Source organism: Dipodomys spectabilis, unplaced genomic scaffold (assembly GCF_019054845.1).
Source record: "Dipodomys spectabilis isolate Male_0828 unplaced genomic scaffold, ASM1905484v1 ptg000392l, whole genome shotgun sequence".
Lineage (NCBI taxonomy): Eukaryota > Metazoa > Chordata > Mammalia > Rodentia > Heteromyidae > Dipodomys > Dipodomys spectabilis.
The window spans coordinates 626,130-650,849 of NW_024871069.1; the positions used below are offsets into that span (position 1 = coordinate 626,130).

The 24,720-nt window shown below is 62.9% G+C and overlaps 1 protein-coding gene across 1 annotated transcript in view; it reads right to left on the bottom strand.

Moving 5' to 3' along the window:
• Fbln1 (fibulin 1) overlaps positions 1-24,720 on the bottom strand; it is an 86,857-nt gene that overhangs the window by 9,098 nt on the left and 53,039 nt on the right. Inside the window, exons 15-16 of the mRNA XM_042667346.1 lie at positions 15,193-15,335; positions 12,837-12,968 (exon numbers count right to left, since the gene is read on the bottom strand). Of these exons, the coding sequence (XP_042523280.1) occupies positions 12,837-12,968; positions 15,193-15,335 (275 nt within the window). The remainder of the gene's footprint in view (positions 1-12,836; positions 12,969-15,192; positions 15,336-24,720) is intronic.

Genomic DNA, 24,720 nt, shown 5'->3' on the forward strand with positions numbered 1-24,720 from the left:
ACCCGCACCCCAGCCCCACCCGCCACAGACCCGCACCCCAGCCCCACCCGCCACAGACCCACACCCCAGCGCGGCTCCCACCCGCCACAGACCCGCACCCCAGCCCCACCCGCCACAGACCCACACCCCAGCCCCACCCGCCACAGACCCGCACCCCAGCCCCACCCGCCACAGACCCACACCCCAGCGCGGCTTCCACCCGCCACAGACCCGCACCCCAGCCCCACCCGCCACAGACCCACACCCCAGCGCGGCTCCCACCCGCCACAGACCCGCACCCCAGCCCCACCCGCCACAGACCCGCACCCCAGCCCCACCCGCCACAGACCCGCACCCCAGCCCAACCCGCCACAGACCCGCACCCCAGCCCCACCCGCCACAGACCCGCACCCCAGCCCCACCCGCCACAGACCCGCACCCCAGCCCCACCCGCCACAGACCCGCACCCCAGCCCCACCCGCCACAGACCCGCACCCCAGCCCCACCCGCCACAGACCCGCACCCCAGCCCCACCCGCCACAGACCCGCACCCCAGCCCCACCCGCCACAGACCCGCACCCCAGCCCCACCCGCCACAGACCCACACCCCAGCCCCACCTGCCACAGACCCGCACCCCAGCCCGGCTCCCACCCGCCACAGACCCGCACCCCAGCCCCACCCGCCACAGACCCACACCCCAGCGCGGCTCCCACCCGCCACAGACCCGCACCCCAGCCCCACCCGCCACAGACCCACACCCCAGCCCCACCCGCCACAGACCCGCACCCCAGCCCCACCCGCCACAGACCCACACCCCAGCGCGGCTCCCACCCCGCCACAGACCCGCACCCCAGCCCCACCCGCCACAGACCCACACCCCAGCGCGGCTCCCACCCGCCACAGACCCGCACCCCAGCCCCACCTGCCACAGACCCGCACCCCAGCCCCACCCGCCACAGACCCGCACCCCAGCCCCACCCGCCACAGACCCGCACCCCAGCCCCACCCGCCACAGACCCGCACCCCAGCCCCACCCGCCACAGACCCGCACCCCAGCCCCACCCGCCACAGACCCGCACCCCAGCCCCACCCGCCACAGACCCACACCCCAGCGCGGCTCCCACCCGCCACAGACCCGCACCCCAGCCCCACCCGCCACAGACCCGCACCCCAGCCCCACCCGCCACAGACCCACACCCCAGCGCGGCTCCCACCCGCCCGCAGATGATCAGCACCCAGGGATCACGCAGGAAGGAGGGTGCAAAATGGAGTGGGTAGGACGCCTTTTCAGATATGCTGTGTGTGTATGTGCTGCATGTGTGTGTATGTGCTGTGTGTGTGTATGTGCTGTGTATATGGACTCTGTGTGTGTGTGTGCATGTGGGTACGCGTGTGTGCGTGTGTGTGCGTGTGTGTGCATGTGTGTGCGTGTGTGTGTATGGACTCTGTGTGTGCGTGTGTGTGTGTATGTGCTGTGTGTGTGCACGTGTGTGTGCGTGTGTGTATGGACTCTGTGCATGTGTGCATGTATGTGTGTGTGCGTGTGTGGACTGTGCGTGTGCGTGTGTGTATGGACTCTGTGCGTGTGTGTGCGTGTGTGCATGTATGTGTGTGCGTGTGCATGTATGTGTGTGTGCGCGTGTGTGTATGGACTCTGTGTGTGCGCGCGTGTGTGTATGTTCTGTGTGTGTGTGTGCACGTGTGTGTATGGACTCTGTGTGCGTGTGTGTGCATGTATGTGTGTGTACGTGTGTGGACTGTGCGTGTGCGTGTGTGTGTATGGACTCTGTGCGTGTGTGTGCGTGTGTGTGCGTGTGTGTGCATGTATGTGTGTGCGTGTGCGTGTATGTGTGTGCGCGTGTGTGTGTATGGACTGTGTGTGTATGGACTCTGTGTGTGCGTGTGTGTGTGCGTGCATGTGTGTGCGTGTGTGTATGGACCCTGTGTGTGTGTGCGTGTGCGTGTGTGCATGCGTGTGGGTGTGCATGCGTGTGCATGTGTGTATGGACTCTGTGTGCACGCATGCGTGTGTGCGTGCGTGTGTGCATGTGTGTGCGCATGCATGTGTGTATGTGTGTGTGCGTGTATGTGTGTGTGCATGTGTGTGTGCTGGTCTTGGGTCTTGAACTAGGGCTGTGCTGCCCCTTGGCTTGTCCTGCAAGGCTAGCACTCTACCGCGTGAGCCACACCTCCACTCTGGCTTTCTGATGGTTCACTGGAGATGAGTCTCATGGGCAGTCCTGCCCAGGCCAGCTTTGAACCGCGATCCTCAGCACTCAGCCTCCTGAACACCTGTGATTCCAGGTATGAGTGGACCATCACCCGGAGCAGGGGTCTGCCGGGGGGCAGCCCTGGGGGCTGAGCAGTGGGCAGGCGGGAGGAGGCAGGCCTGGGAGGCAGGGCGGGCACACACCCAGGGACAAGGGCACGCCTGTCACCTCGGGTGGAGGGAGGGCACCACGGCCGCCTCTGCCCCCGCCTGGTGCCGCCTGGGCCTCAGCTCTCAGCCGTGCCCACGGCCCGGGCCCAGGGGGTCCTTTCTGCGGAGCCCTCTTGGCCGGGACTTGGCAGGCTCCAGCTGGTACAGACGCCACTTGGGTTTACAGAGGAACTGGCTTCCCATCGGTAAGGCCTGAGTCTGATACGCCCCTGCGTCACCTCCTCTGAGAAGCCTCCTGTCTACTGCCTCATCGTGCCTCTGACGGCCCAGCAGGCTGGCAGAAAACCACTAGGTCAAGCAAAGCATGGAGACACGCGCGTGTGAGCCGTGGAGGCTGAGGTCCGGAGGATCATGACTGGAGCCTGCTGAGGCAAGACCAGCGCGAGTGAGAGCTGGGCGTGGGTGGGCCGGTCACTCAGCCACGTGGAACGTGATCAGAGTCCAGCGCAGCCCGGCACCAAGGAGAAACTCTCCCAAAATTACGAAAGCAAAACGGGCTATTTGGAGTTCAAGTGGTGGACAGAGCACCTGCCTAGCGAGTATGGGACCTCGAGTTCCAACGCAGGACCAAAGAAAAGGAACCAAAAGGTATTGGGCCAGCCCTCCTGGCTCCGGAGCCCTCGGGGGGGGGGTCCCCTATATCAGGCAGGACCGTCTACGCAATTCATCAGGGTGCCGAAAGGTAGCTCAGCCCAGAGCGCCCTGGCTGCCTTGGCTTTGGACAAGGTTTTAGTAGAAGCTTTGCCAGAACTGGTTCTTGTTCTAGACTAACTTTCCCTTCCTAGAGAAGCGGAGTTGGGAAGAAATGTGTCCCTTGGGGTGACAAGCGGAGGGAAGGGGAGGGGAGAACAGGGGAGGGGAGGGGAGACAGGGGAGGGCAGGAGAGGGCAGGGGAGGGCAGGGGAGGGCAGGGGAGGGGAGACAGGGGAGGGCAGGGGAGGGCAAGGGAAGGGAGACAGGGAAGGGGAGGGGAGACAGGGGAGGGCAGGGGAGGGGAGACAGGGGAGGGCAGGGGAGGGGAGACAGGGGAGGGCAGGGGAGGGCAGGGGAAGGGAGACAGGGGAGGGCAGGGGAGGGGAGACAGGGGAGGGCAGGGGAGGGGAGACAGGGGAGGGCAGGGGAGGGGAGACAGGGGAGGGCAGGGGAGGGGAGACAGGGGAGGGCAGGAGAGGGGAGACAGGGGAGGGCAGGAGAGGGGAGGGCAGGGGAGGGCAGGGGAGGGGAGACAGGGGAGGGCAGGGGAAGGGAGACAGGGGAGGGCAGGGGAGGGGAGACAGGGGAGGGCAGGGGAGGGGAGACAGGGGAGGGCAGGGGAAGGGAGACAGGGGAGGATGGGGAGGGGAGGGAAGGGCAGGGGAGACAGGGTAGGGAAGGGGAGGTGAGAGAAGGATGGGGAGGGGAGGGCAGAGGAGGATGGGGAGGGGAGGGAGGCTGGGGCTGGGAGCGCGCTGCAGCCCAGGGTAGGGCAGGGCGGGGGCAGCAGCCGGCCTGTGTCGGGGCAGCCCCCCCTTTGTCATCACTGGAGGCCCTTCTGCCAGCACAAGCACCCAAGCACCCCATTTACAGCCTGGGCCCCACGGAGCTCACAGGAGCCAGCGGGGAGGGAAGGTTTTGTAGTGGCCTGTGCGCGCGCGTGCACACACACACACCACACACACACACATACCCCACACACCACACACACACATACACACCACACACACACACACCACACACACACACCACACACACACCACACACACACACCACACACACACGCACACACACGCACACACACACACCACACACACACACACCACACACACCACACACACACACCACACACACCACACACACACCACACACACACACCACACACACCACACACACACACCACACACACACCACACACACACACACCACACACACCACACACACACACCACACACACCACACCACACACACACATACACACCACACACACACCACACACACCACACACACACATACACACCACACACACACCACACACACACACACCACACACACACACACCACACACACACACCACACACACACACACCACACACACACACACACCACACACACACACACCACACACACACCACACACCACACCACACACCCCACACACACACCACACACCACACACACACCACACACACCACACACCACACACACCACACACACACCACACACACACGCACACACACACACCACACACACACGCACACACACACCACACACACACACGCACACACAACACACACACACACACACACCACACACACACACGCCGTCTCTGCCCAGGCTGGAGGTGCAGTCTTCATTCCACAGACAGTGGGTCGGGTCGAAAGGAATTCGAGGGGCCCGGGGCAGACTCTCTTGATCTCCCGAACCCACTCTAAGACCCGTCAGAGGGAGGCTTGCCCGGTGCTGTCAGCTAGGATCTGTGGTCTGGGGGTGGGGGCGCGGTGTTGTCAGCTAGGATCTGTGGTCTGGGGGTAGGGGCAGTGTTGTCAGCTAGGATCTGTGGTCTGGGGATGGGGCGCGGTGCTGTCAGCTAGGATCTGTGGTCTGGGGATGGGGGCGCGGTGTTGTCAGCTAGGATCTGTGGTCTGGGGATGGGGCGCGGTGTTGTCAGCTAGGATCTGTGGTCTGGGGGTCGGGGCGCGGTGCTGTCAGCTAGGATCTGTGGTCTGGGGATGGGGCGCGGTGCTGTCAGCTAGGATCTGTGGTCGGGGTGGGGCGCGGTGTTGTCAGCTAGGATCTGTGGTCTCGGGGTGGGGCGCGGTGCTGTCAGCTAGGATCTGTGGTCTGGGGATGGGGCGCGGTATTGTCAGCTAGGATCTGTGGTCTGGGGGTGGGCGCGGTGTTGTCAGCTAGGATCTGTGGTCTGGGGGTGGGGGCAGTGTTGTCAGCTAGGATCTGTGGTCTGGGGGTGGGGCGCGGTGTTGTCAGCTAGGATCTGTGGTCTGGGGGTGGGGGCACGGTGTTGTCAGCTAGGATCTGTGGTCTGGGGGTGGGCGCGGTGTTGTCAGCTAGGATCTGTGGTCTGGGGGTGGGGCGCAGTGTTGTCAGCTAGGATCTGTGGTCTGGGGGTGGGGCGCGGTGCTGTCAGCTAGGATCTGTGGTCTGGGGGTGGGGGCGCGGTGTTGTCAGCTAGGATCTGTGGTCTGGGGGTGGGGGCGCGGTGTTGTCAGCTAGGATCTGTGGTCTGGGGGTGGGGGCGCGGTGTTGTCAGCTAGGATCTGTGGTCTGGGGGTGGGGGTGGTGCTGTCAGCTAGGATCTGTGGTCTGGGGATGAGGCGCGGTGTTGTCAGCTAGGATCTGTGGTCTGGGGGTGGGGGCGCGGAGCTGTCAGCTAGGATCTGTGGTCTGGGGGTGGGGCGCGGTGTTGTCAGCTAGGATCTGTGGTCTGGGGGTGGGGGCGCGGAGCTGTCAGCTAGGATCTGTGGTCTGGGGGTGGGGCGCGGTGCTGTCAGCTAGGATCTGTGGTCTGGGGGTGGGGGGCGCGGTGCTGTCAGCTAGGATCTGTGGTCTGGGGGTGGGCGCGGTGTTGTCAGCTAGGATCTGTGGTCTGGGGGTGGGGGTGGTGCTGTCAGCTAGGATCTGTGGTCTGGGGATGGGGCGCGGTGCTATCAGCTAGGATCTGTGGTCGGGGTGGGGCGCGGTGTTGTCAGCTAGGATCTGTGGTCTGGGGGTGGGGCGCGGTGCTGTCAGCTAGGATCTGTGGTCTGGGGATGGGGCGCGGTGTTGTCAGCTAGGATCTGTGGTCTGGGGGTGGGGGCGCGGAGCTGTCAGCTAGGATCTGTGGTCTGGGGGTGGGGGCGCGGTGTTGTCAGCTAGGATCTGTGGTCTGGGGGTGGGCGCGGTGCTGTCAGCTAGGATCTGTGGTCTGGGGGTGGGGGCGCGGTGTTGTCAGCTAGGATCTGTGGTCTGGGGGTGGGGGCGCGGTGTTGTCAGCTAGGATCTGTGGTCTGGGGATGGGGCGCGGTGCTGTCAGCTAGGATCTGTGGTCTGGGGGTGGGGGCGGTGTTGTCAGCTAGGATCTGTGGTCTGGGGGTGGGGGCGCGGTGCTGTCAGCTAGGATCTGTGGTCTGGGGGTCGGGGCGCGGTGTTGTCAGCTAGGATCTGTGGTCTGGGGATGGGGGCGCGGTGTTGTCAGCTAGGATCTGTGGTCTGGGGGTGGACGCGGTGTTGTCAGCTAGGATCTGTGGTCTGGGGATGGGGGCGCGGTGTTGTCAGCTAGGATCTGTGGTCTGGGGGTGGGGGCGGTGTTGTCAGCTAGGATCTGTGGTCTGGGGGTGGGGGCGCGGTGCTGTCAGCTAAGATCTGTGGTCTGGGGGTCGGGGCGCGGTGTTGTCAGCTAGGATCTGTGGTCTGGGGATGGGGGCGCGGTGTTGTCAGCTAGGATCTGTGGTCTGGGGGTGGGGGCGCGGTGTTGTCAGCTAGGATCTGTGGTCTGGGGGTGGGGGCGGTGTTGTCAGCTAGGATCTGTGGTCTGGGGATGGGGGCGGTGTTGTCAGCTAGGATCTGTGGTCTGGGGGTGGGGGCGGTGCTGTCAGCTAGGATCTGTGGTCTGGGGGTGGGGGCGCGGTGCTGTCAGCTAGGATCTGTGGTCTGGGGGTGGACGCGGTGTTGTCAGCTAGGATCTGTGGTCTGGGGATGGGGGCGCGGTGTTGTCAGCTAGGATCTGTGGTCTGGGGATGGGGCGCGGTGCTGTCAGCTAGGATCTGTGGTCTGGGGGGGGGGGCGCGGTGCTGTCAGCTAGGATCTGTGGTCTGGGGGTGGGCGCGGTGCTGTCAGCTAGGATCTGTGGTCTGGGGATGGGGCGTGGTGCTGTCAGCTAGGATCTGTGGTCTGGGGGTTGGGGCGCGGTGTTGTCAGCTAGGATCTGTGGTCTGGGGGTGGGGGCGCGGTGCTGTCAGCTAAGCTGTGACCTGGGGGGGGGCACGGTGGGGGTCCCGCCTGTCTGCTGGGCTGTCAGCTGGGGACAGCGACCTCACTCTCCAGAGCAGCGCGACCTCCGTGCACACTTCTTGCCCTCTCCGAGTCATTGCTCCCTCGACCCTGGGTGGAGTGTGTCCCAGGCACCTCTGTGCATGCCGAGATGCAGGCCTGCCTCTTCCAAGGAGCCCCAGGACGCGCCCCAGCGGCAGCGCAGGCCCGGTGTGGGGAGGGCCGGTGTGGGGAGGGGCGGTGTGGGGAGGGGCGGTGTGGGGAGGGGCAGTGTTCGGAGCGCACGGTGGGCAGGCAGGTGCCCCTCTCTGTACTGCAGGTGGCAGCAGAGGGTGAGGAGGATGCGTCCCGGAAGTGCTCCCTCCCGAAAGTGCTCCCTCCCACGCTACTGACACGGGTTGCTCTGTAAGATGGGATTGAGCTCCGCCAGGCCCTCCTCCCTGAGGTCCCTCAGCCACAGGACGTCCCCAGCCAGGTCCCCCTTCCCGCCCTGGCGGGGCTGGGGGAGGGGGCGGGGGGGAGCCTCCTGGCCTGTTCCCATAGTATTTGTGAGTCTGGTCAACAATCGGGTGAAGCGGACACTGGTGGCTCACACTTGAAATCCTAGCTACTCTGGGGCTGACAGCTGAGGATTGTGGTTCAAAGCCAACATGGGCAGGAAAGCCCATGAGATTCCCATCTCCAATTAGCCACCCAAAATCCACAAGTGCAGGTGTGGCTCAAGTGCTAGAGCAGCAGGCTTGAGTGGAAAACCTAAAGGACCATGTCCAGGCCCTGAGTTCAAGGCTCAGGACGTGCACCTGCATACGCCAGAAGGAAGGGCGAGTACTTGCTGGGTCGCTGCGCCCGGCTGCTTCACGCGGGGACTGCGTCCAGCCAGAGAACCATCCCGGCGAGGCGGCCAGGCCCAGAGCTGAGCGCCAGGCGACCGCGGCTCCCCGGAATGGAGGGTGAGAGGTAGGCCCCCAGGAAGCCTGGCGGGCACCAGTGTAGACACAGAGGGCTGCTACCAGAGTCTCCAACACCAGAGCCCAGCTAGAGAGCAGCCCTGGCCCTGCCTCTAACCAGGGAGGTGATCCACACCCAGAGTGACCATCCACACACCCCAGAGACCATCCACACACCCCAGAGACCATCCACACACCCCAGAGTGACCATCCACGCACCCCAGAGACCATCCACACACCCCAGAGACCATCCACACACCCCAGAGACCATCCACACACCCCAGAGTGACCATCCACGCACCCCAGAGACCATCCACACACCCCAGAGACCATCCACACACCCCAGAGACCATCCACACACCACAGAGTGACCATCCAGGCACCCCAGAGACCATCCACACACTCAGGGGCCATCCACACACCCCAGAGACCATCCACACACCCCAGAGAGACCACACACCCCAGAGACCACCCACACACCCCAGAGACCATCCACACACCCCAGAGACCATCCACACACCCCAGAGACCATCCAGACACCCCAGAGGCCATCCATACACCCCAGAGGCCATCCACACACCCCAGAGGCCATCCACACACCCCAGAGGCCATCCACACACCCCAAGACCATCCACACACCCCAGAGACCATCCACACACCCCAGAGACCATCCACACACCCCAGAGACCATCCACGCACCCCAGAGACCATCTACACACCCCAGAGATGATCCACACACCCCAGAGACCATCCACACACCCCAGAGACCATCCATGCACCCCAGAGACCATCCACACACCCCAGAGACCATCCATGCACCCCGGAGAGACCATCCACACACCCCAGAGACCATCCACACACCACAGAGGCCATCCACACACCACAGAGTGACCATCCAGACACCCCAGAGTGACCATCCACACACTCCAGAGACCATCCACACACTCAGAGGCCATCCACACACCCCAGAGACCATCCACACACCCCAGAGACCATCCACACACCCCAGAGACCATCCATACACCCCAGAGACCATCCCCACACTCCAGAGACCATCCACACACCCCAGAGACCATCCACATACCCCAGAGACCATCCACACACCCCAGAGAGACCACACACCCCAGAGACCACCCACACACCCCAGAGACCATCCACACACCCCAGAGACCATCCAGACACCCCAGAGGCCATCCACACACCCCAGAGGCCATCCATACACCCCAGAGGCCATCCACACATCCCAGAGACCATCCACACACCCCAAGACCATCCACACACCCCAGAGACCATCCACGCACCCCAGAGACCATCCACGCACCCCAGAGACCATCTACACACCCCAGAGATGATCCACACACCCCAGAGACCATCCACGCACCCCAGAGACCATCTACGCACCCCAGAGATGATCCACACACCCCAGAGACCATCCACGCACCCCAGAGACCATCCACGCACCCCAGAGACCATCCACACACCCCAGAGGCCATCCACACACCCCAGAGGCCATCCATACACCCCAGAGGCCATCCACACACCCCAGAGGCCATCCACACACCCCAGAGGCCATCTACACACCCCAGAGATGATCCACACACCCCAGAGACCATCCACGCACCCCAGAGACCATCCATGCACCCCAGAGGCCATCCACACACCCCTGAGAGACCATCCACACACCCCAGAGGCCATCCACACACCCCAGAGAGACCATCCACACACCCCAGAGGCCATCCACGCACCCCTGAGAGACCACACAGCCCAGCATGACCACCCTGCAAATGTGTAGAGGATTCCAAGTGCAGGGCTGCCCGTGACCGCATGTGCCGAGGGCCCTGCCCACACCCCATCGCTGGGACTGTACCCGCGGTCACCCCCTCATCCCTGGGGGCTGCTCCGAGGCCCGCATGCCCCTGGGTCACTGGAGAAGGCCTCTCCACTCAGACCTCTCCCCTTCTGGGGCTCCGTTTCTCCTCCCACGGAGGAAGGCTTAGAGTAGCCGGTCTTCAGAAACCTCTGCCTGACACAGCAGGATTTTCTGCCCCAGTGAATGGAAGCCAGAGCTGACCGCACAGGGCGAGCTGTGGGGCACAGAGACATGCCGGCCTGGCGGCGGCCTGGAAAGATTTGTGGAAGCCACGGCAGGCCTGGGTGTCCCAGCGTGAGGCCAGCCAGGGAGCAGGAGAGTTGGGGCTCAGGGAGGGAAATAAGGGCTGCATGAATTGGAAGCTTTGAGATACCAAGGGAGGGAATCCTAGGCCAGGCCAGGTCACGCCACACCTGCAGGTCAGGCGGAGGGCAGGGGTCACGCCACACCTGCAGGTCAGGCGGAGGGCAGGGGTCACGCCACACTGCAGGTCAGGCGGAGGGCGGGGTCACGCCACACCTGCAGGTCAGGCGGAGGGCGGGGGTCACGCCACACCTGCAGGTCAGGCGGAGGGCGGGGTCACGCCACACCTGCAGGTCAGGCGGAGGGCGGGGGTCACGCCACACCTGCAGGTCAGGCGGAGGGCAGGGGTCATGCCACACTGCAGGTCAGGCGGAGGGCAGGGGTCACGCCACACCTGCAGGTCAGGCGGAGGGCGGGGTCACGCCACACTGCAGGTCAGGCGGAGGGCGGGGTCACGCCACACCTGCAGGTCAGGCGGAGGGCGGGGGTCACGCCACACCTGCAGGTCAGGTGGAGGGCGGGGTCACGCCACACCTGCAGGTCAGGCGGAGGGCGGGGTCACGCCACACCTGCAGGTCAGGCGGAGGGCGGGGTCACGCCACACCTGCAGGTCAGGCGGAGGGCAGGGGTCACGCCACACCTGCAGGTCAGGCGGAGGGCCGTGGTCACGCCACACCTGCAGGTCAGGCGGAGGGCAGGGGTCACGCCACACCTGCAGGTCAGGTGGAGGGGACGTGGCAGCGTGGATGGGCAGCGGCTGCAGGGCTGGCTGCCAATGTAACCTCGACCCTCCCGTCGGGGTCCCGGCGAGGGCTCATGCACCATTAATTGTAATTAACTAATTATCGCCGCTGCCAGCTAGCGGAGGAGGGGGGGGGGGGCAGGTGACTCAGCCATGTTTACAACATGCAACCCCATTTAAGAGCTTGTAAAGTCGCTGTAAACGGTTCTTGGGCAACTGGGGAGTAACGACTCCTTCCCCAGCGCCAGTTTAACAACGGTCATGGCTGGGGCCGGCCCGAGGACGGAGGTTCTGAGGGCCGACAGCGGCCCCTGGCGCCCACGTGCGCACCAGCAGGCTCCGCTCTGGTCAACATCTCCCGTCCAGGGCCTGCGGTGCCCTAGGACACCTGCTTCACCGTGGGGAAACTGAGGCCCAGGACAGGGTAGTGATGGCCCCCGGATGCCCAGCTGCTTGGGGAATAAATCTAAATCCAAAGGGATGGCTCCGATGTACAATGTGGCCGTCCCGGAGAGAATGAGGGAAGCGGGTGTGCGGGGCAGACGGATGGGTTTTCAGATGCTGGTTGTAATCAGAGCTGCACGGGGGTGGGGGGAGGTGGGGTTCCTTCTCCAGCCCCTCACGCTGGGCCCCTCACCCTGGCCTCCACCAGACAAGCTATGCTGGCCAGGCCCGCCCATGTCTCCTCCCCCCCCAGCACCTCGGCCAGTTCCTGGGTCTGGGTCACCCTTCCCCCAGACACAGCTCTTCCGCTCCCTGAGGATCCACACTGAGGAAGAGCAACGGGCAAGACACACACACACACACACACACACGCACGCACGCACGCACGCACGCACACACACACACACACACACGCACGCACGCACACACACACACCCCAGGGCTGTGATCAGGGACCAGCCTGGTCCTCTTCCCTGAGTTCATGGGGAGGGCACATAGACTCACTCAAGGTCACACAGCAAGAAGAGCTGTGGCCTCCAGATGCCTCGTTGGCAAAGTGCTCCGCCGGCCAGGGAGACGGCGCCACGCAGCGCACCAGCTCTACCTCCAGGGAGACGGCGCCACGCACAGCTGTGTGGTGCACACCAGCTCTACCCCCACGGAGGCGTTGACGCGCACAGCTGTGCGGTGCAGCTGAACTGAAGCCAGCCATTTTGTAGGGGGCCTCAGGCGCAGAGCCAGGGACAGACCTGAAGGATGGGTGGCCCTGAACTTGGGAAAGGGACTCTGAGCAGGACGGGCGGGTCCGCGTTGGCTGTCGTTTGGGTGTGGCCAAGGTGTGATTTATCCCTGGGTAGGCGTGGCCAAAGTGTCACCCCCCTGTGGGCGTGGCCAAAGTGTCACCCCCCCTGTGGGCGTGGCCAGGCAGTCACTCACCCCCCTGTGGGCGTGGCCAGGCAGTCACTCACCCCCTGTGGGCGTGGCCAAAGTGGCACCCCCCTGTGGGCGTGGCCAGGGAGTCACTCACCCCCCCTGTGGGCGTGGCCAGGGAGTCACCCCCCTGTGGGCGTGGCCAGGCAGTCACTCACCCCCCTGTGGGCGTGGCCAGGGAGTCACCCCCCCTGTGGGCGTGGCCAGGGAGTCACTCACCCACAGTCATGTTGCCCACGTAGCGCTTAATGATGTCAAAGGAATCCCTCGGGTTTCCTTCCGTGATGTCGAAGATGATGTCGGCCTGGTTGGCAGAGTACAGCGGCGTGACGGCCCGCAGGAAGACGATCTCTGAGAGAGGAGGGTGGCGTGGGAAAGGGCGCTGGTCTGTCCTGCCCACCCCACCCCAGAGACTGACACAAGGCATGGGGCCTGCGGTCACAGACCGCCCGTGGGGGTCCTGTTGCAGGGGTGTGTGTGCGCGTGCGCGCATGCACGCACGCACGCCCAGGGTTTGAACTCAGGACCTTAGCTTTTGTGCTCAAGGCTGGTGCTCTACCCCCTGAAGCACAGCTCCATTTTCAACTTTTTGGTGCTTAATGGAAGGTAAAAGTCTCACAAACTTTTCTGGCCAGGCTGACTTCAAACGGATGCTCAGAAGCTGGGCGCCAGCGGCTCCCGCCTGGAATCCTAGCTACTCAGGAGGCTGACATGTGAGGATCGCCGTCCAAAGCCAGCCCGGGCAGGAGCGTCCGGAGACTCTTATGTCCAGTTAAGCCCCGGTACACAGGAAGTGGTGTTGTGACTCAAATTGGTAGAGCACTAGCTTCAAATGAAGAAGCTCAGGGACAGCACCCAGGCCCTGAGTTTAAGCTCCACAGCCAACAAAAGCAAAACAAAACAAAAACCACCACCTGCTCATCAGATCTCAGCACCTCCCCCCCTCCCCCCCCCTCCCGGCAGCCGGTGTCCGTTTGTCCGGGAGGGAGCTGGGGCCTGGGGAGAGGACTCTTCAGGGCGTGGGAATGGTAGGTGGCTCCCTGCCCGCGTTGATGGTGTCTGAATGAAAGGAAGGCCGGGGCTCCACGCGGCCTGGGCCCTCGCCTCTGGGAAGGCCCCTCTCCGCGCCTCAGTTTCCCTGGTTGTAGCTGGAGCCCACGAGCGATGCTGCTAGGTGTCTCCAGCCACACGTGGCTCTGCGGATAACCATGCCCACGTCCGCGCGGCCAGCCCGAGAGGCCACCAAACTGGCCACTGGGGACTTGAGGGTTTGTGTGTGGTTTGGTGAAACCCATCATTTTGCACAAGGCCAATGCCAGTGTGTGCTTTCCTCCAACCCGCCGGGCCTCCGTGTGCGCCTCGGTCCCTAGAGGCTGACGGGGGAGGGGGGGGAAGGGGGAGGGAGCCATGGGCTGGAGCCCGCACCGCGCTGCCCTCTCTCCCACGGCTGCCTCCCCCCTGTGCTGCCCTCTCTCCCACGGCTGCCCCCCCTCCGCTGCCCTCTCCCCCCCCCCCGACCACTGGGCAGCCCAGCGCTGCCCTGCACAGTTCCCTTCCTTGTCTTCCCTAAAAGGAAGAACTTTTTGTTGTTGTTGGTAGTGAGGCTTGAACTCTAGGCCTGGCGCTGTCCCTCAGCTCTTCAGTGATCAATCGCTCTACCACTTGAGCCACAGCACCACTTCTGGTTTTCTGGTGGTTATTTGGAGATAAGAGTCTCTTGGACATTCCTGCCCGGGCTGGCTCTGAACCGTGATCACTGGGGTTTGAACTCAAGGCCTTGGCACTGTCCCTTATTTCTCTTCACTCAGTATTGGCACTTTAACGCATGAGCCACCGCCCTTCCAGCTTTTTGCTGGTTCATTGGAGATTGGAGTCTCATGGACTTTCCTGCCTGGGCTGGCTTTGAACCACGATCCTCAGATCTCAGCCTCCTGAGGAGCTAGGGAGACAGGTGTGAGCACTGGTACCCGGCTCCTGGAGCGTGTTTCCCATCAGCTCATCCCAGAGCCTGACCCAGGGGCTCAGCGATGCTCCGCGGGGCTCTGGGGGCAGCGGCCTCCGCCGGACAGAGGAGATGGCGGGGGTTCAGCAGCCGTCCTGCGGCTGCGCACCCCGCATGCGAGTGCACAGCGTCATCCAGGGCCGGTGATGGGCATGGGGCACGCCGCGCGGGACCCGAGCCGGGGGCACCCGGAGCCCCCGAGCCACGGGACTCCTGCCTCCACCCGCCGCCCTCTAAGACTGCACCTCAGTTACACATCACATCAGTTGTATTGTTTGCAGCTCCCAAAAACCTTGACGGAGAAGCCCAACTCCCAGCTGAGGCTCTTCTGGAATGTTCTGGCTCATCTCTAGCCAGAGCAAATGAGGCTGGGTCTTCAGATGCCTGCCCTGGCCCAGGAACCTGCCAGCTGCTGCCTCCCCCTCCTGCTGCTGGGCACGCCCCAGCACGGGAGCCACCTCCTCCGGGAAGCCCTCCCTGACTTCCCTGTCAGCCCTGAACGTCACTGTCACCGGTGAGGGGAGACCGCCGGCAGGGGGCCGTGCGCGGAGGACACCCACGGCGGCCACTCACCTTCGGGGCGGGTGAACTCGCGGAAGGTGGGCAGCGGGATGGCGGTGTAGGAGATGGTGTGCACGGGGTCCTGCACGCAGGCCCGGTCGCCGGGGTGGCAGGACTTGATGCAGCGCACGGTGTCCGTCTTCTCTTGCCGGAGCCTGGGGAGCAGAGCCGGGGCTGACCTCCGCCCTCTGGGGGCAGAGGCGCAGGGCTGCGGGGACCCAGGTCCACCCGATGCCCCCGCCAAGACACCGTTCACCCCTTCCCGTGCGAAAGTGGCTTGCACGCCCGTGTGCGGGGCTGCACTCGGGCTCAGGCTCGCCAGTTAGGCTCGCGCCCGCAGCCTCAGTCTGCAGCGCTCACCAGGACTGCCATTTACCCGCACTGGGGTTCTTGTCAGGCACCTGCCAGGACAGTAGCTTCCGCTGCTCAGATGGGGTCTCAGGCAAGTCCCTCCACCCCCGGAACCCCGCTTTTCTCATTCATACAACGGGGACAATTGTTTTTGGCCGTACTGGAGTTTGAACCCAGGGCCTCCGTGTTTCCTTGGCGGGCCTCACTTCTGGGCCACGCATGAGCGCTGCCCTGTGCTGGTGACGGAGCTAGCCCTTGCTGCACCGGCTAGGGCTGGCTGGCTGTCACAGCAGCTGGGACATTTGTGCCGCTGCACCCAAGCCTTTCTGAGGAGATAGTCTCACAGACGTGGTCTGGAACCACCATCCCACCCCCCCCAACCCCCACCTAGCACAGGGCAGCGGCTGGGCACCCCCCCCAGCTGTACCCAGTGATGAGTTGAGAAAAGCGTTCTGTAGACTTCTGCCCAGGCTGGCCTCTAATCACAACCCTCCCGGCCTCAGCCTCCCAAGGTTGCTAGGATTACAAGTGTCCGGCCCACTCCTGCACCCGCCGTGTCTCTGCGTTCTCAGGCAGGTGAGGCTGAGCTCTTGCCTGTCACCAGGCAGTCGCGGGTCACCGTCCTCCTGTGACCCGTGCTCTTCCCCGGCCATTCCCCATCACCTCGGCTCTTTGTGTGTCAAAGTCAACTTGCTGGGTAGGTGGAAAATCCTTGTCTGCGCTGCCTGAGCGTCTAGTATCCTAGTATTTCTTGCCCCTTCCCACCCCAGGGTAAGTGTTATTGAGCTTTACTGAAGATTGATTTGCTGTAGAATTGCTGGGTTCAGCAAAAAGCATGACTGGAGACCTGGTTCATGTGGTAGAGCAAGCACGTTGAACAACTCCTCCCTCATTTCAAACCCTGAAACTGCTAAAACAAATTTCCCTACAAACTCCATTCTGCCCCCCGCTCCCGACACACACAAGGTTGGTGCCAGAACTGGAATCTCCTGAAACTCTCCTCCCTCCCTGCCCCATAGCTAGCATGACAGAATTAAGCCTGGCTTCACTCACACTTAACTATTTATTCACTTTCACGCACTTTCTAGTTCAGTACTCTTGAACTGACTTTTCCATTATAAAGCTTTATCCCAAGTCATAATTACCTCATTTCTGAGTTTCCCACTTCAAAGGCACCTTTTCTTCCCGGCTCCCAGGCCTTCCCGGCTCCCCAGCCTCCGACGGCAGAGCCCCGGCTCCCCGGCTCCCGGGCTCCCCGAGGAGCCTCCGACGACAGGGAAGTCCAACCCGCCACACGCCAGGAGCCAGAAACGGTGGCCTGCTTGGCCACCGCCGACGACAGGTGAGGAGAACCCGGCATCAGATGGGACCGCGCCGGCCGGTGCAGGCGGGTCTGAGCAGCGCCCAGTCTCGAGTGCCCGCTGAGCAACCACCGGCGCCGTCGCTCATGCCTTCAGCCCCAGCCACCCCGAGATGAAGACCCGGATGTTACAGCTCCAGGACGGCCCAGGCAACAAAGCTAGAGACCCCACCTTAAACAGTAAGCCAGGCCTGGTTGTGTGTCTCTGGTCCTAGTTCCATGGCAGATCATAAATAGAAGGATCTTGGTCCAGGCTAGCCAAAAAGAAAAAAAGACTCATCTCCAATAAACTACCAAAAAGAATCAAGAAGCCACAAGTGGAGCTGTGGCTCAAGTGGTAGAGCACCAGCCCTGAGCACAAAAGCTCAGGGGCAGGTCTCAATTAAATAGACAAAGTGCAGAAGAGACACCAGCTCGCTCTCTCTCTACACACACACACACACACACACACACACACACACACACACACACACGTCTCTTCCCACCTGCTCTCCTCTCTCTCTCTCTCTCTCTCTCTCTCTCTCTCTCTCTCGTCTCTTCCCGCCTGCTCTCCTCTGCCTCCCAGTACTCGGCCACCACCAGAGCAGTCCCCTGACCTCGCACCTCCAGAACCATATGCCAAGATAATCTCCTCATTACCCAACTTCCAAGCATTTTGTCATCATAACATGAGACAGGCGGATGCTGTTTTTGTGAGAAAGGCTCACGTCGGTGAGGTCTGAGCAAGTTCAGGCCGTGGACAGAAAGCATGTGCAAAGGGTCTGGGGCCACCAAGTGCTTGGCGGTGTGGCTTGAGGGAATGGCTGAGGAGCGAGAACGGAGGCCAGGTGGAGGATGAAACTGTGTGCCCTTGAAATGTGCACTAAGGATTTGTGGGGTACCACACAGGAAACCACATGGGGCTTGAGGAAAGGTCACCCCAGCTGTTGAGAGGAGAACGCGCCATCCAGAGGGCTGGGCAGCCGGGCACCGGTGGCTCACGCCTGTCATCCTAGCTACTCAGGAGGCTGAGATCTGAAGATCGTGGTTCAAAGCCAGCCCAGGCAGGAGAGTCTGTGAGACTCTGATCTCCAATGAATCACCAGAAACTGGAAGTGTCATTGTGGCTTGAGGTAGAGTGCTAGCCTTGAGCTGAAGAGCTGAGGGCCAGCGCCCAGGCCCAGAGTTCAAGCCCCACGACAGACCAAAAATAAAAAACAAAGAGTGCTGAGCAGACACTGGAGGACCAGAGAAGACAGTGGATGGAATCACAGTGGGAGAGATGAGGAGAGCTGGGTAAAGCAAGGTCCGAGTAGAAGGTGCTGTGCCTGGAACAGAGCTGCGGAGCGGGGGGGGGGGGGGGGCGTCAGACACCAGCTGGGTGGCCTGGGGCCCATCACACGCCCTCTCTGAGTATCCGTGAGGAAATGAGTGCACCTGCCTGGCAGGATGGATTGAGCACAGAATTTCTCATATTACCCTGGGCCTCACCAGGTACAGCTCGAGGATGCTCAGCAGAGCCCCGACCTCACAGCTCGAGGATGCTCAGCAGAGCCCCGAACTCACAGCTCGAGGATGCTCAGCAGAGCCCCGACCTCAGAGCTCGAGGATGCTCAGCAGAGCCCGAACTCACAGCTCGAGGATGCTCAGCAGAGCCCCGACCTCACAGCTCGAGGATGCTCAGCAGAGCCCCGACCTCACAGCTCGAGGATGCTCAGCAGAGCCCCGAACTCACAGCTCGAGGATGCTCAGCAGAGCCCGACCTCAGAGCTCGAGGATGCTCAGCAGAGCCCCGAACTCACAGCTCGAGGATGCTCAGCACAGCCCGAACTCACAGCTCGAGGATGCTCAGCACAGCCCGAACTCACAGCTGGAGGATGCTCAGCAGAGCCCCGACCTCACAGCTCGAGGATGCTCAGCAGAGCCCGAACTCACAGCTGGAGGATGCTCAGCAGAGCCCCGACCTCACAGCTCGAGGATGCTCAGCAGAGCCCGAACTCACAGCTCGAGGATGCTCAGCACAGCCCGAACTCACAGCTCGAGGATGCTCAGCACAGCCCGAACTCACAGCTGGAGGATGCTCAGCAGAGCCCCGACCTCACAGCTCGAGGATGCTCAGCAGAGCCCAAACTCACAGCTCGAGGATGCTCAGCAGAGCCCGAACTCACAGCTCGAGGATGCTCAGCACAGCCCGACCTCAGAGCTCGAGGATGCTCAGCAGAGCCCCGACCTCAGAGCTCGAGGATGCTCAGCAGAGCCCCGACCTCACAGCTCGAGGATGCTCAGCAGAGCCCGAACTCACAGCTCGAGGATGCTCAGCAGAGCCCGAACTCACAGCTCGAGGATGCTCAGCAGAGCCCCGACCTCACAGCTCGAGGATGCTCAGCAGAGCCCCGACCTCAGAGCTCGAGGATGCTCAGCACAGCCCCGAACTCACAGCTCGAGGATGCTCAGCAGAGCCCCGACCTCACAGCTCGAGGATGCTCAGCAGAGCCCCGGACTCACAGCTCGAGGATGCTCAGCAGAGCCCCGGACTCACAGCTCGAGGATGCTCAGCAGAGCCCCGACCTCACAGCTCGAGGATGCTCAGCAGAGCCCCGACCTCACAGCTCGAGGATGCTCAGCAGAGCCCCGGACTCACAGCTCGAGGATGCTCAGCAGAGCCCCGGACTCACAGCTCGAGGATGCTCAGCAGAGCCCCGACCTCACAGCTCGAGGATGCTCAGCAGAGCCCCGACCTCACAGCTCGAGGATGCTCAGCAGAGCCCCGGACTCACAGCTCGAGGATGCTCAGCAGAGCCCCGACCTCACAGCTCGAGGATGCTCAGCAGAACCCGGACCTCACAGCTCGAGGATGCTCAGCAGAGCCCCGACCTCACAGCTCGAGGATGCTCAGCACAGCCCGAACTCACAGCTCGAGGATGCTCAGCACAGCCCGACCTCAGAGCTCGAGGATGCTCAGCAGAGCCCCGACCTCAGAGCTCGAGGATGCTCAGCAGAGCCCCGACCTCACAGCTCGAGGATGCTCAGCAGAGCCCGAACTCACAGCTCGAGGATGCTCAGCAGAGCCCGAACTCACAGCTCGAGGATGCTCAGCAGAGCCCCGACCTCACAGCTCGAGGATGCTCAGCAGAGCCCCGACCTCAGAGCTCGAGGATGCTCAGCACAGCCCCGAACTCACAGCTCGAGGATGCTCAGCAGAGCCCCGACCTCACAGCTCGAGGATGCTCAGCAGAGCCCCGGACTCACAGCTCGAGGATGCTCAGCAGAGCCCCGGACTCACAGCTCGAGGATGCTCAGCAGAGCCCCGACCTCACAGCTCGAGGATGCTCAGCAGAGCCCCGACCTCACAGCTCGAGGATGCTCAGCAGAGCCCCGGACTCACAGCTCGAGGATGCTCAGCAGAGCCCCGGACTCACAGCTCGAGGATGCTCAGCAGAGCCCCGACCTCACAGCTCGAGGATGCTCAGCAGAGCCCCGACCTCACAGCTCGAGGATGCTCAGCAGAGCCCCGGACTCACAGCTCGAGGATGCTCAGCAGAGCCCCGACCTCACAGCTCGAGGATGCTCAGCAGAACCCGGACCTCACAGCTCGAGGATGCTCAGCAGAGCCCCGACCTCACAGCTCGAGGATGCTCAGCAGAGCCCGAACTCACAGCTCGAGGATGCTCAGCAGAGCCCGACCTCACAGCTCGAGGATGCTCAGCAGAGCCCCGACCTCACAGCTCGAGGATGCTCAGCAGAGCCCCGACCTCACAGCTCGAGGATGCTCAGCAGAGCCCGAACTCACAGCTCGAGGATGCTCAGCAGAGCCCCGGACTCACAGCTCGAGGATGCTCAGCAGAGCCCCGACCTCACAGCTCGAGGATGCTCAGCACAGCCCGAACTCACAGCTCGAGGATGCTCAGCAGAGCCCCGACCTCACAGCTCGAGGATGCTCAGCAGAGCCCGAACTCACAGCTCGAGGATGCTCAGCAGAGCCCCGGACTCACTCAGGCAGGAACTTCATTCATTCAAGACGCAGCAAACGCACACAGTGTCTTTCCAGACCAAGAGGTCTAGAACATTCGGTCTCAGTTAAACAGTTGGGGTGGTACAGTAAAAAAAAAGAGAGCCCGAGGACCTGTTTCCTCGGCCCAGCCCGGCCTCTCAGGCCCCGCCTCTCGGGTCCCGCCTCTCGGGCCCCGCCTCTCCGGCCCCGCCTCTCCGGCCCCGCCTCTCAGGCCCCGCCTCTCAGGCCGCTTGGCCTCTCAGGCCCCGCCTCTCAGGCCCCGCCCGGGCCCCGCCTCTCGAGCCCCGCCTCTCAGGCCCCGCCTCTCGGGCCGCGCCTCTCAGGCTGCTTGGCCTCTCAGGCCCCGCCCCGGGCCCCGCCTCTCAGGCCCCGCCCCCCGGGCCCCGCCTCTCCAGCCCCGCCTCTCAGGCCCCGCCTCTCGGGCCTCGCCTCTCAGGCCCCGCCTCTCCGGCCCCGCCTCTCAGGCCGCTTGGCCTCTCAGGCCCCGCCTCTCGGGCCGCGCCTCTCAGGCTGCTTGGCCTCTCAGGCCCCGCCCCCCGGGCCCCGCCTCTCAGGCCACTTGGCCTCTCAGGCCCCGCCTCTCGGGCCCCGCCCCCGGGCCCCGCCTCTCAGGCCGCTTGGCCTCTCGGGCCCCGCCCCGGGCCCCGCCCCGGGCCCCGCCCCCTGGGCCCCGCCTCTCGGGCCCCGCCTCTGCTCGGGAGCTCCACTCCCACCACCGGAAGCCGCGGGGGTGCGGACCCCTCAACCATGCCCTCGACTCTTTGGGGGTTCAAGGGAGAACGAAGCGGGCCCGCTCCCGCCTCGTCTCCCCTAGCCTGGCTCTCTGGGGTCGGCCCCCGCAGCAGGCCCCCCTTATGCAAAGCCCCTTCCTCCAGCCCTGGAGACCCCAGCGGGGCCACCAGGAGAGGGCAGGCACCACCCTGACCTTGCCAAATGAAACCGGGCGCGGCATGCTGCGTGGGGTGGCTGGTGAGACTTTATTGGGATCCTGGGGAGCAGGGACGAGAGGGATGGGGGGGACCCCGTGCTCAGAGCTCAGCAGACACAAAGATAAAAAGCTTGGCCACAAAGGAGCTGGTTGTGCCGTGCCGGCGGAGATCCATGTTGACCGTCAAGAGCAAGTCCCTGGGCTCTGGGATGGGCCGGGTGAGGGCCACGACCCCACTGTGGTGGTTCAACTTCCGGGTGGTGAAAAAGCCCTCCTCATTGCCCCCGGTGATGGCCAGCTGCGCGCTGTCCCCGGGGACCGCGCTGGACGGGCCCATGCGGAAAACCACGGCGGGCACGTGGATGTTGGTGGGGAAAGAGAGGTGGTGGTAGGTTATTCTCAGAGGCAGCTGGGGGCACTCCGGGTTCTCATGGCAAGGCAAGCGCTCGCAGCGGCTGCAAGACAAGTGCACAGAGACGAGAGGAGGGTTAGGGCCGGCTCAGCAAGCGGAGGCAAGCGGGGGGCTCCCAGCACCCCTCCAGCCCGAGCGGCCATGCAGAGGGCACCCCTCCCCCACCCAGAGCAGGCGCTGGGGGCGGGGTCAGCCTCTTCCATCGCCCTGGCGGGGGCACCGGTGGCCGGGGTCAAGGGTCATGCTCAGGGAGAGGGGCCCCTCCTCTCGGGGCGGATTCCCACCCTGGGCATACCCAGAGGGTACGCCTGGACTCCAAGAGGCTCCCCAGGCCCCCCATGACCAGACAGCGGCCAGGGCTCCACAAAGCGCCTGGCCGAGTTACAGACGCGGCAGAGCTGCCGCGCTGCTGCCTCTGGCTGACATCACAAGTGCCACCTTTTCAGATGAGGCAACAGGTTCAGAGAAAAGCCTGAGCAAGGCGGTGGATGGAGGAGAGGAGGGAGAGAGGGAGAGGGGAGGGACGGAGAAAGGAGATTGTATCAGCTCCGGTTCCAGGCCCAGGGCTGCCTCCGTCCACAGCTCAGACCTAGAACGGAGATGAGGCTTCTAACTTCCAGTGACAGGACAGGGGCCGTTAGGAGACAAGTTCTAATGTCCTGTGACAGGATGGAGACAGGCCCTAACTGCCTGTGACAGGAAGGAGACAGGCTGTAACTTCCTGTGACAGGAAGGAGACAGGTCCTAACTTCCTGTGACAGGATGGAGACAGGTCCTAACTGCCTGTAACAGGATGGAGACAGGTCCTAACTGCCTGTGACAGGAAGGAGACAGGTTCTAACTGCCTGTGACAGGATGGAGACAGGCCCTAACTGCCTGTGACAGGAAGGAGACAGGTTCTAACTGCCTGTGACAGGATGGAGACAGGTCCTAACTGCCTGTGACATGAAGGAGACAGGTCCTAACTTCCTGTGACAGGAAGGAGACAGGCCCTAACTGCCTGTGACAGGAAGGAAACAGGTCCTAACTTCCTGTGACAGGAAGGAGACAGATCCTACCTGCCTGTGACAGGATGGAGACAGGTCCTAACTGCCTGTGACAGGAAGGAGACAGGCCCTAACTGCCTGTGACATGAAGGAGACAGGTCCTAACTTCCTGTGACAGGAAGGAGACAGGCCCTAACTGCCTGTGACAGGAAGGAGACAGGTCCTAACTTCCTGTGACAGGAAGGAGACAGGTCCTAACTGCCTGTGACAGGATGGAGACAGGTCCTAACTTCCTGTGACAGGAAGGAGACAGGCCCTAACTTCCTGTGACAGGATGGAGACAGGTTCTAACTGCCTGTGACAGGAAGGAGACAGGCCCTAACTTCCTGTGACAGGATGGAGACAGGCTGTAACCTCCTGTGACAGGAAGGAGACAGGCCCTAACTGCCTGTGACAGGAAGGAGACAGGCTGTAACTTCCTGTGACGGGAAGGAGACAGGTCCTAACTTCCTGTGACAGGAAGGAGACAGGCTGTAACTTCCTGTGACGGGAAGGAGACAGGTCCTAACTTCCTGTGACAGGAAGGAGACAGGCTGTAACTTCCTGTGACGGGAAGGAGACAGGTCCTAACTTCCTGTGACAGGAAGGAGACAGGTCCTAACTTCCTGTGACAGGAAGGAGACAGGCCCTAACTGCCTGTGACAGGATGGAGACAGGTCCTAACTGCCTGTAACAGGATGGAGACAGGTCCTAACTGCCTGTGACAGGAAGGAGACAGATTCTAACTGCCTGTGACAGGATGGAGACAGGCCCTAACTGCCTGTGACAGGAAGGAGACAGGTCCTAACTGCCTGTGACAGGATGGAGACAGGTCCTAACTGCCTGTGACAGGAAGGAGACAGGCCCTAACTTCCTGTGACAGGAAGGAGACAGGTCCTAACTGCCTGTAACAGGATGGAGACAGGTTCTAACTGCCTGTGACAGGAAGGAGACAGGTTCTAACTGCCTGTGACAGGATGGAGACAGGCCCTAACTGCCTGTGACAGGAAGGAGACAGGGTCTAACTTCCTGTGACAGGAAGGAGACAGGCTGTAACTTCCTGTGACAGGAAGGAGACAGGCCCTAACTGCCTGTGACAGGAAGGAGACAGGCCCTAACTTCCTGTGACAGGAAGGAGACAGGTTCTAACTGTCTGTGACAGGAAGGAGACAGGCCCTAACTGCCTGTGACAGGAAGGAGACAGGCCCTAACTGCCTGTGACAGGAAGGAGACAGGTCCTAACTTCCCGTGACAGGAAGGAGACAGGCCCTAACTTCCTGTGACAGGAAGGAGACAGGCCCTAACTGCCTGTGACAGGATGGAGACAGGTCCTAACTTCCCGTGACAGGAAGGAGACAGGCCCTAACTTCCTGTGACAGGAAGGAGACAGGTTCTAACTGCCTGTGACAGGAAGGAGACAGGTCCTAACTTCCTGTGACAGGAAGGAGACAGGCTGTAACTTCCTGTGACGGG